Source organism: Rhinolophus sinicus, linkage group LG06 (genome assembly GCF_036562045.2).
Source record: "Rhinolophus sinicus isolate RSC01 linkage group LG06, ASM3656204v1, whole genome shotgun sequence".
Taxonomy (NCBI): Eukaryota; Metazoa; Chordata; class Mammalia; order Chiroptera; family Rhinolophidae; genus Rhinolophus; species Rhinolophus sinicus.
The window spans coordinates 119,203,101-119,215,583 of record NC_133756.1 but is presented as its reverse complement, the minus strand read 5'-3'; the positions used below and the strand labels follow the sequence as shown (position 1 = coordinate 119,215,583).

Genomic DNA, 12,483 nt, shown 5'->3' with positions numbered 1-12,483 from the left:
CTTTAATTGAATTGGAATTAAATTAGCTGCTTATATAAGCAACTTGTGACTAGAAAGAGGCTCTAAAATAATTACTCTAAAGATATTTGCTGTTTGCTTATGAAATACGTCTTTTATTCCAGATCATCATGTCATTCATGTGAGTCTGGGGAGGGGGTTATATTGCTGTTGGTTCTGAAATATACCTCATGAGAGTCTTCTGTATGGACTTTATTGGCTTTTAAACTCTGACCCCAAACCTGCTTGCTTTCTTCCTGTTACGTTACTGTCTAAGCAGAAGAGTAGCTTACATAAGCTCTGATCATTGAGTCCGGCCACACACAGTGATTATGAGAGTGAACAGCTATAGTTAGCTCTTGCAAAACTCGAAAAAGCCTTGTATTCTGCCTGCTTTCTTGCTGATGTCTCTGGTTGTGTTTTGAGGTCTGATCACTTTAGTAAAGTTGTCATTATATTCTTTTTTCTCTTTACTGTTAGGGTTTTGGAAAAAGAAGTTATTAGTTGTTCTTAGGTTGGGTGGGTGATGGAAATAAAATTTAGAAAATGTTCTGTCTTAAAGCAGAATTCTTTATTATGAAAGGTATAAAATTACAGTTCCTCCTGTGCTGCAGCAGTCTGTCTTCATCCATCCATTTAAAGCTAGGTATATTTTTGTGTGATCCGACTCAGCAGGCTGGAAGTTCCCATAGTTAAGTATTTTATCTGATAGTGTTTTTAAGTGAGATAAGTTTTCATTCATTAGCTGGAAATCACATCATATATTGAGCCATAGGTATCCTGTGTAATGCAGGGGATTATGTGAAATGTTGCTATTTACATTTTTGGATTCCGTGATGCCCAAGTAACAACATTCTCACCAATGGCCAACACAGAAAACTAATAGGAATAGGATCTAGGATTTTCAAGCACATGGTAAATCAGTATTTAGTAAGTTAGAACTCTAAAAAGAGCTCCTCTGTTCTCTCTCTGTGAATGGCATCAGAGAAACTTGAGAATTGTCTTTGATTCTTCTTTCTCTTTCCACCCTCCTGCTCCTTCCCATCAGTATCATTACGGTTGTAAACCTTGACTCTCTTCTTAGTCTATGGGGTACTCATACTTGCTACATGAGTCCTCGACCAATCATCTCCTCAGCAGGAACCAGTCCTCTTTCACCTCTTCCTGGGGCTCTCTGGGTACTTAGTGCTAGCTTTGGTGATTGCCAGAAATGGAGAAGCTAGTATTATTTTGAGAGTAGTATTGAAAACTGATAAAGAAGCGACCCTGAGAATGAGATTCTAGCCCAGGTACTTTCTGTGGTCTTTGATGAGTTATTTAAGGTTGGCTTTAGTTTACAGGGATAATAGTAGCTACTACCCCAGAGAGTTGTAGTGGAAATTAAATCAATGTTTTATCTGCATTCTTTCTCCAAACCCCGTTAAGTTATAGTAATTTGCAAAAAGGAATAAAACCAAAGGACAAAGAAGATAAGGGAAGATAAGGTACCAACAAGATTTAGGAAGATAGCAAGTTGAAGAATACTGACTCACAGAAGAGCAAACTGAAAACTGGCAGAAGGAGAATGAAAGTGTAAGCTCATCCATATGACAACCCTGTATGGCTCAGGAATTGTAGCTGCTAGTAGGTACCTCTGAAAGGGGGTTAAAAACCAGGAAGACTGGTTGAAAATCTGTATAAGGTACCAGTAGACTCTCAGATCTTCTCCTTTCCCTCAGTGACCGGAGACAGGTTAACTGCTGGAGGAACTGAACCAGCGTGGCTCTGGATTCAGAGACAGTAGGCGTGTAAGGTAAAGGTAAAGCAACACGATGAAAACAGGGATTGAGGGAAGGTATACATCTGTCTGCTACATACGTTCTATCTTTCTTTCCTCCTTTGAACATTTACAGCACATGCACTGTACTTCTTAGATTATTTAACTCTGTATATTGTGTTAGATATTTATGTATTTAATATTGGCTTCTTTAGAACAGTCATTGTCTCACTAGTATATAAAGATTAATGTAAGGTCCTGGCTGTCTACTTCATGTCTAACGTTGGTTGCAAAATTACCTGAAGTTGTAGAGTGTGTAAATAATTATGTGTTCAAATGAAGATGTTAGAAGTATACCAGAAAACTCTCTGGGAGTAGTAGCAATCTTTGGAGGTACTGATTATTGGCTTTTTCACCAAATGGGAATTACTCATATGTTGGTATAAGTCCCTGGAACTTTTTTTTTTTTTTTTTTAATGAAGGAAATTAGAAGTGGAGGGTATTCTGGGAACAATTTCTGTTTATAGGAAGTAATTTTTCTTTAAGTGGTGCCAATTTGGAAAGTTTCTGTGGCCTTGACAAAGTCAGTCATATTTAGACTCTGAAAAGGAAACCTCTGATAATATGCCCTAAAGCCTTATTACTTTTCAGAAGCGTAAATGAGAGAGAGAGAGCGAGAGAGCAAAAAGGACTCTGAGAATGATTACTATAGCATTGGGGTAAAGAGCAGAGAGTTGGAAGAGTAATGGAACTGGATTTGAATCCTGTTACTACCACTTAGTAGTTGTATAACCTTGGGCAAGTTACTTTATAGCTCTAAATCTGTTTTTTATCTCTGAAGTGGAGATAAAAATAACTCACAGTTTTGTGAGGATTAAAGGGAATCATGTAAATGACCTGTAAATTATTCGGAACAGTGATTCACTGTTGTGTACAGTAAATGTTAGTTAGGCACTATTACTATGGTATCCTAGGTCCAGACATCAAAACTCAGTTCACATAACAGACCCTTAGACTCCATTATAACATGCCATGCTGTGGTTGTTATACTTGAAATTATTTTATGCATAGGTAGGTTTGTGAGTGACTGATGAGTAAATAGGATTAAGAATTGTGCTTTTAGTTTTCCAGTAGGAATTCAAGTACAACCAGCAAACAAAAAAATAGGTCGAGACTGAAGTTGTAGTTTACTTCCACAGAGGCAGTTTTTCTATCACAAGATAGGATTACTCATTTACAGAGCAACTACCAAATGCCAGATGTAGTAGATTGTTTTAAAATATGTTATTTTATTCAATCACTACAATCCAAGGCAAAAGGAGTTTAAATAATATGAATTTGCCCAAGCCCATATTATTAGGAATTTGTAGGGAATTACAGGGAAATAGTAGGAGCTATGAGGAATCTTATTCTAAATCTACCTTTGTATTCCTAGCACCTCTCTCTCAACTTGTAGAGCTTTAAAAAATAGTCCCTAGGCCACACCTCAGACCATTTAAATCAATTTCTAAAAGTAAGACCCAAGCATCAGTGTTTTTTAAAGTTCCCCAGGTGATTTTATTGTTATATGGATTGAGAACTACTGAGCTGTCTCAATGCTTACAAGAGAGTAGATATTCAATAAATGCTTGACTGTTGGAAGAATACATACCTGACTGCCCTGCTACTCCATTGTAATTCTTTCTATTATTATAGTCAACCAAGGGTGCTTTTGTATTAAGTCTTTAAAGGGGGCTTTGTATTATACTTTGTACATATTCTCCATTCAGCCCTGTGGCATACACAGGAAGATGTCTGGCAGGAGGTAATGTTTTGCTGCTCCTAGAATTCTGAATTTTCTCCATTACTGGGAAGAAGAGTAAGTGTGGAAATACAGGAAGATTTAGGGTTTCTTTTTTGTGTCCCATCCAAGGTTGAAGACAGGTTGTAAATAGACATTTATTGGTTATTTTTGTTTTAAAATTATCTTACTTTTTTAATACATGGTTCAAAAGTCAAAAGATTAGAAAGGGATATACATTGAAAATTGTCCCTCTCATCTCCCAGGATACCATTCCAGAATACCATTAATGTTATATCAATATTCTTCCAGAGATATTCTAAACATGTATAAGCAATTATATTTATACGTATTTCCTATTTTTACCCAAATGGTGGTATGTACATCATTTGTGTATTTAACAGTATATATTATCCATATATAAATAATTTTCAGTATATAAACGTTTCTTTCTTTTTACAACTAAATGTTGGTTTTCTATGTAACACAATTTATTTCAATCATTCACCTTTTGATGGATATTTAGGTTTCCAATTTTTCTCTATTACAAATGATGCTACATTGATTGAATAGATAAGTCATTTCACTTCTGTGTGACCATACATTTGGATAAATTTCTAAAAATTCAAGGTATGGATATTGGCAGTTTGCTTTCTATGTAGGTTGTATATTTATTGGTTAGGAAATGACAAGTGTAAAATAATGTGAGCAATTAAAGGTATGAAGAAAGATTAGTGACCAAAAATGATACTGCATTTCCCTGAAGATAAGACTGGGTCTTATATTAATTTTTGTTCCAAAAGACGCGTTAGGGCTTATTTTCAGGGGATGTCTTATTTTTTCATGTACAATAATCTACATTTATTCATGTACAACAGTCTACATTCATTCATTTATTCATGTACAAAAGTCTGCATTTATTCAAATACAGTCATGTCATCTTCTTCTGGAACATTGTCATAACTCTCCAAACCCTGAATTCCAGCTTGAATTTCTCACGACTCCATTTCCTGTAGAACCACTGACCCCAATCTCTCATGTCCAGCAATAGCGCTCTCCTTAAATGAGCACTTCTTGTCCACGTAGTTTGCTCTCAGTGCATTGGCAACACAGCTGTCAGTGATTTTATCCCATGATTTCTTCACCTAAGTCACGACCTCTTGCAGGCTAGGCTTCACAAAGTTTCCAATCTGATTTCTCTCCATTCTATTTTCAATGTAGTCATTGATTTCCATGCACAAATGGTCCTTGAATGGCTTTTTTATTGCAATGCTAAGAGTCTGGAGATAGGCAGTCATTCCTGCAGAAATCATTATTTTATCTATTCTCTCTGCAAGGAACTTCTTCATGTCTTTAGTGCGGTGAGTGCTGGCTGAATCCCAGACTAGCAGACCTCTTTGGCCACCTCGCAAAACAAGTGACAGCATTAAATCGACCCACTTCCTTATAACTGCTTGTGTGCACCAGGCTTTTTCAGTTTCAAGAACATAAATGCCTGAAATACATTCTACCTTATCTTTCTTGCCCTTAGTGATGATTAGAGGTGGGGCTTTCTTTCTATCCAGACGAATTGCCAAAATACAGGTAACATGCACTTTCGTAACCAATGGAAGGAATGTAGATTGATGAAGCACACTTCTGATCAATTGTCATTTGAGATCCTTGGCCCATAAACACTACAGTTTCATTCATAGCAATCATGTTGGAGAGTTGGTGTTTACAAAAGTCGATGCCATCAACAAAGGACTTCAATGCAAGTGCACGTTTAATAACTTCAATATCTTCCAGCTTGAACAGTGTTGTCGATCTTGGAGACAGTTCATATCACTGAAGGAAGCCATCCAGCCAGTGTTGTGATGCTTTGAATTCTTCTGGGGATATTTCTAACTGTGGTGCCAAAGCAAGGGCAAATGTTTGACTATCAACCCTGCACACAAACAGAGCCTTTGCTCTCCTGTCAGCAGTCCATTCACAGATGATTTCTTCCAGCCCAGGAAATAATGGTTGCGGACCTGATCCACACTTGCGCTTCTTACTTAGCATTTCCCTCGTCCACCTGTTGACTGAGGTTATCGTACTCTGCCGTGTTTGGACCATTCGGAGATCCAACTTCTTCTCTTTGCAGAAAGCCGTAAGAGTCTTGCCCCAGGAGTCCTCCACGATTCCTTTCTTGTACTCGACGGAATAGGTCTTTCTTTTTGCACTCATCTTGTCTGCGGGGTGGAGGGTGGGGGGTGGGATCAAAATATTATTCCCCTTAAATCTACCATTAAATCACGTGTTAATTGAACACTTACGAGACAGGAGTGGCAACAAAAATGATGACAGTTAAGAATGATGGTTCACACAAAAGCGACGAAAAATTGCAGGCACCAAAATTCAGAAAACATTTCTTTAAATCACACGAGTGCATTAAGTACCTCCATTACAACACATGACCTATTGAATTACAAAGATTCATATTGGGCACAACCACATCCGTTCGTTATTGAGTGCACACGTTATTCGTGCATTGTGTCAGTTCTCTGATTGGTCATTCAGCAATAAGTCTCGAGTTCATCTGTTTACATAGGCATTTACCTCTCCAAAGGCGCCCACTTGGGTATTTACAAATATTAATTATAATTAATCATTTAAGTGTTAATGTCAATATTATTTATATTACATATTAATATTATTTTATAATTTAATACGTCTGTCGTGTGTTGGAACGGATGTACTAAATGCATCCATCTGGCTGACAATCTTAACTGGAACTTATTTTTGGGGTAGGGCTTATATTATGAGTATCCTGAAAAATCATGCTAGGGCTTATTTTCCAGTTAGGTCTTATTTTCGGGGAAATATGGTAGTAGCAGGAATGATATTAAAGTAGGTTGAGAGGATAGGAATGAGCCTAAAGCCAAGAACAAGGAGAGAGAACTAGCAGGTTTTGTGGTGTATATATACATGGAATACGTTTGTGATTAAAATATGCTAATCAATTTCCTAAAATCCTAAATGTTTTCACTCTTAAATCTATATTTGAACTTTTAGAAACACACATTTTTAATGTGATACTTTGTGTATGAAATCTCCTCATATCCTTAAGAGATTTACATTTAGCTATTTTCATTTCAGATTTACATTTAGCTATTTTTATTTCAGATTTACATTTAGCATTTGTTTGATCAAGGTTTTATCTTTTTATGCATAACTTTTTACTTGAAATCTCTTTCTTTTTATTTCCTTAGCCCTGGAAGGAAGCGAGACTTTTCCCCTGTTTCTTGGAGTCAGTACTTTGAGTCCATGGAAGACGTAGAAGTAGAGAATGAAACTGGCAAGGATATATCCTTTGCAAAATGGATTATTCTTTTAATGTTCTTTAAGTTAGAATACTTGTGTAGTTGCTAAAATGTTCTTTATTCCTGTTGTTTATTTCATTTTTATTCTCCACCTGTTTTTTGTACAGCGTGGAATATTACCTGAAAGTCTATGCCAATATCTTACTTGGCTGTAATTGTCTGATGCATGGGAAAAGGATTAAGAATTAAATTTCTGAAATCGATATATCTCTTAAGGACCCAGGGGAAAGTTTCATGAGTCAAGTGAGTTGAACCGGTTTTTAGCTTTTAGAAAGCAGGAACTATGTCCTCGTTAGTTCAAAGAGAATCTTTTTTTTTCCCCATTGAAAAAATTGGTCATACTGGGTCCATGCTTCCAAAACAGAGGTTTGGTGTCTCACAAGCTTCTATTTAAGTGTCTCTGAAGTTTGAAAGTCTGCAGCTTTGCATGTAGCTTGGTGCTGCCTGAGTTGTCTAATCAGCGTATTATGACTAATCAAAAACATCAGTGGACAAAAGCTTAGATATGTTATCTTTAACTATTCATACACTTTTCGAGTTTACAAGAGTGGTTCAGCGGGTCCAGTCCTACTCCTTCTGCACGGAGGAGGCCATTCTGCCCTTTCCTGGGCTGTGTTCACAGTAAGTAACTAGTTGGTAGTAGAAATTGATGTTACCACAATCATTGTTTACTTCTGGATGAATTTGACTAGGCTGACTCTTCCTTCTCATGTGGCTTGATGTAGGAAGGCTAGGGATGTGAGTCAATGTGTATTTAAACTAGAGGTTCTTAGTTGGGGTGGGCTTCAGTGCATGAATTCTTCAAACAATTTATAAAATGTATATATTTCATTGGGATGAGGGGGATGGATTTGTGCCTTGTCAAAAGTGAGGGTCTGCCTCTCAGTAATCTAAGTAATGGATAAGCAGACATTCTATTCAGGTGCTCTTTAGATAGGGATATCTCCCTAATAGAGCCTGTTGTAGTACTTTACACTTGGAGATATCCCATAAATATTTGGAAAATGTTCTTTCCTTTTTTCAAATAATGCTTTAAATGTTAATGGTATTTGCGAGTTACTAGGAAGTAAACAATATTTGGTTGATGATACCCTGTTCTAGAGTAGAGGATATACGTCTGTGTGAATGCTGCCAGTTGTACATCTTGCTAATATCCTTGACTCTGTGGTGAGATGGTTCTTATGCAAGGAGGGATGCTACTAAGGAAGATATTAGCAGCATTCCTATCTCATATGAAATTGTCATCTCTTCTTATGTGTATCAAGCAGATATACATTCTTCCTCTATGTACCACTAGGGAGTCTGAGGGACAGAAAATGAGAGCAAGTGGGAATGCAGCACTAGATACCTAGAGCCCAGATGGTTGTGGAGTTAAGGGAGGCCCCAGATATATCATTTTGTTCCTGGCAGTAGGATTACTGGGATTAAGTATAAAAGCACCTTCTTGTCTCTTCTATTAGACTATGAATTCCTTGAGAACAGGGATAATGTCCCTGTTTCCCAAATGTCTGGAACAGTTCTTGACACATAGGCACTTATTCAACTGTTAATGATGATTAAATGATTTGGCCCCTGTCCTGTTTTCTACTTCTTTTCTCTTACCTTAGGCTATAGCTGCATGATTTGCTCTTAAGTGGCAGGTTCTTTCATGTCTCTAGACCTTTGTTGTCCAATAGAAATATAATGCAAGCTGTATATGTAATTTTAAATTTCCTGGTAGGAGCATTAAATAGGTAAAAAGAAACAGGTAAAATTGATTTTAATATTTATTTTATTCATTGTACCCAAAATATTATCGTTTCAATAGGTAATCAATATAAAAATGACGGTTGAGATATTTCACATTATTTTTAATACGGTCTTTGAAATCCAATAATACTTACAGTTTGGACACAACCATATTGTTAAGTCCTTAGTAGCATAGATGTAGTTATATATATTCCTCAATGAGATTGTGAGCTTTTTTAGAGGCAAAGATCATGGCTTATTTATGCCTGGCACATATTATACGCTCAAGTAATGAACAAATAATAGCCACATATTCCTAATGTAATAGCTGTGGTAGTAAATGTCCTCCGGTTGTCCTGAACCAAGGTCAGAGTCATCAGAAATGGCTCATGTGCCATGACTTGCCTGGCTCTGCTGTAAGCTAATACAGTGGTACCTCGATTTTCCAACGTAATCCATTCCGGAAGACCGTTCGAGTTCTGAAACGTTCGAAAACAGCCAACAGCTAGGCCTCAGGATCTTGCACTTAGCAGAAGCTGCGTGACAGGTTCGACTTCCGAGGCGTGTTCGAAAACTGAAGCATTTACTTCTGGGTTTATGGCATTTGTAAACCGAAATGTTCATCAACGGAGAATTTTGAAAACCGAGGTACTACTGTAAATATACTGTCATTGGCAGTTAACATGTTGGAGACATGGAAGGAAAGAGATGTGTGCCTGGGGAGAGGAAAGAGGCACCATCTTAAGTGACATGTCATATTCACACAACTGGATTGAAACTTGCTAGGGATAGTAACTTCAGGCTCTGCCTCAAGAAATTTGGCAAAAAGTAGTCTCTGGATAGGAAAAGCTTTGTTCCAAGGATAGTACTTAACGGGTTATAAGATTTTGTAAAATTTGATGAGAATTACATACATAGGCCAGAGGTAGAACAGACTTTCCATGAAACAGCTATTGTTTTCTACACTAAGGGAAGGAACAATGAAGTAGGAGTCTGAAGATGTAATTTCTAGCCCCGATTTGACCAGTATTCTTAAGGGAGCCACGTAAACCTTTATGCTCCAAATATAGTCTCCTGACACTTTAAGGTTTCTTTGAAGATTATGTAAAATAATGGATGTGAAAACTGTAAGTTATAAAGCCTTGTACAAATATTACTATATAATAAGCTATTTGTTGACATGTATTGATATTAAATATTTCTATTTCATAGAGAGGAACAGTGAAATAACATGGAAAGTGCCTGGCGTAGAGGAGGTGATTGATAAGTAGCTGCTGACATTATTATACTCGTTATCATTGTAGAAGATATATCTAGTTCTTCTTTTACCAATATATATTCTACAGATTACAAATTTCATGAGTAATTAATGAAATAAGGATTTTGTGATTGAACGAGTTTGAGAAATATTACATATAATCTTCTTCTCTAATCTTACTCTTGGAAATTCACCCTGCATATCAGTATATTATTGAAGCTTTTATGATGTTCTTCTAGAGAAATCCATTTAATTTAACTGTGTCTTCTAAATATATTTGATCACTCAATTCCTTTTTTCCAAAACATCTATTAACATCCCACACTTTGTGAAACTTTTATAGATCACTATGTCCCAGTTGCTTGTCTGGTTTATTTGTGTAAACAAGGGAATTCCCTACCACTCAATTAATTTAATAGCTTGGGCTTCGGCTGGTTAAATTTACCTGCCCTTTTTTGTTGTTGTTATTCCTGAAAATGTACCAGCCCATTGAATGAGTTTATATATGACTATGCTTTGAAAACAAAAAGGGCTACATAAAAGTTAGTGCTCTAGCAATTGACTTGACTCCAGAGCTCATATTTCCTCAAGCACTGAAACATGTCTGGGGATCCAGAAGGCAACCAGCAGGAATAAGCTAAGCACCTTATAATCATGAGAGGCAGAATTTCCCTCAGAACTTCACCCAGATTATAATTAGTAAAACAGAAGGCAGTAAAATAGAAGCAGAAAGATACTGGCATAGCAGGAGGACAAGTATATTGACAGCCAAAGGAAGAGATGAACAACTGTGATTGATACTTACGATGGTAGATCACGAGATCCTTCAGATCAGGGACTGCACCTCATATGTCTAGCACACAGGGCCTGGCATGAAATTGATGCTCAGTAGTTATTCCTTGAATAAGTTAATGCCAACCTGAACAATTAAGAAAAGGTTAAATTTTGTTCATTGTATTCTGTTCAAGAAAGTAGAAAAGTATGTAATTATCCTAAAGACTTTATCAAGTGACAGCCAGTCATTTACATATGGCTGATACATAAAGAATTGTATAACATGGATAAGAAAATCCCAAATTCCAGGAGACTCAAGGCCAAAGGACATGAAAAGACAGTTTATGGAGCACAAACAGACATAAGAATGTGCCTCCTCACTATTAATCAGATATGATTCATAGGAGCTATCATTTTTTTACATACAAAATGAATATTTTTCAAAACTAATCTTCAGTGTTAGCAAAGGTGTAAGAGAATAAATAATTTCAAACATTGCTGGTGGCATTGTAAATAGAGCTGTTTTGGAAAGTAAATTGAGCATATGATTAAATCATCAAACTATACCATTGACACAAAAATTGTACTTCTAAGAATCTCTTTCAAGGAAAAATACCAAATACAGGAAAAGCTGTTTGTCTAAAATTAACAATCTCTCCAACAATAAGTAAATGGTTAAATAAATTGGATGTACCTATAAAGGGGAATATTTTATAGCCTTTTTAAACAATTCTCCTGGACACTATGGAAGAAAGCCTTTTTTCGATTTTTCTGCTTTCTAGGTTTTATTTCAGTTGTATGTTTTTTATTACTTTCCTAACTTAATGATTTTTTTTTTTCTTTAATGGAAACTATTTTCAAAGGAAAAAGTTTGTATTCATTTCAAAGGTTGTATTCAAAGATTCTGTTTAGTTCTGGATCCCACAAGTTAAAGGAATCGAGATTGGCAAACTAGAACTTGTTCAGAAAAGAGCAGCCAGGATTAGAGTACTTGAAACCATTCAAGTAACATTGAAGAAACTGAAAATGTTTGGCCTGAGAAAAAGAAAGACTTGAGAGACCCAGTACTTGCTTTCAACTGTGATATTAATTTTTTAAAAAATCAGCCACATCTTTTAAGCATTTACTATGTGCGAAGTACTGTGCCAAGTGCTTGCCTGCATGATCCCTTTTAATCCTTTCTGTATTTCTATGAGGTTAGGCAGATGAGAACATTAAAATTTAGAGAAATAACACAGCCAGTCACAGCACCAAAACTCAAACCTACCTCTGTCTACCTCTGCTCATGTTTCTCTGAAGACCAGTTCTACACTGCCTGAGAGTAGAGACTCAAGACAGAAACCATAGAGACGTATTTTTGACACACATAAGGCAGAACTTGTAATGAGTAAGACTTTCACAGCAGCCCAGGCCCTCCACAGAGGAGAGCGGAGCAGCGTCTTAGTCGTGTACCAGCACAGTGCATTTCCGTCTTGGAGGATTTAATTGAGAGTACATCCTTCGAAGTTCCTTCTTACCCATCTGTAAAATCCCTGGACCTGGGTAGAACACCTTTACATCTAAATGTTTTGTGGGTTTTGTGGGGGGCCGCCAGAGATTCACCTGAAGAAGTCCTAGTAGTAACTGTCAAGAGAAGAAGGCATTTCTGTGTTGGCTTTAATAACAGGAAGAAAAATACATACCTATGTATATTTTATATATGTGTATATATATAAAATCATTTTTGTGAAACTATCAAAGGGTTATAACAGATGAAATGATGGTGTTTTAAAGGGTAAGCTTTAGATTTCTAGAAAATTAATTTTTTGGAAATCTTTATTCCTTGGTTATAATCAATAAATTAATT

At 36.5% G+C, this 12,483-nt stretch overlaps 1 protein-coding gene across 1 annotated transcript in view; it reads left to right on the top strand.

The window, feature by feature from the left end:
• The window catches only part of PPME1 (protein phosphatase methylesterase 1), a 57,745-nt gene that overhangs the window by 12,910 nt on the left and 32,352 nt on the right, over nt 1-12,483 (top strand). The window contains exons 2-3 of the mRNA XM_074335782.1: nt 6,767-6,861; nt 7,407-7,498. Of these exons, the coding sequence (XP_074191883.1) occupies nt 6,767-6,861; nt 7,407-7,498 (187 nt within the window). The remainder of the gene's footprint in view (nt 1-6,766; nt 6,862-7,406; nt 7,499-12,483) is intronic.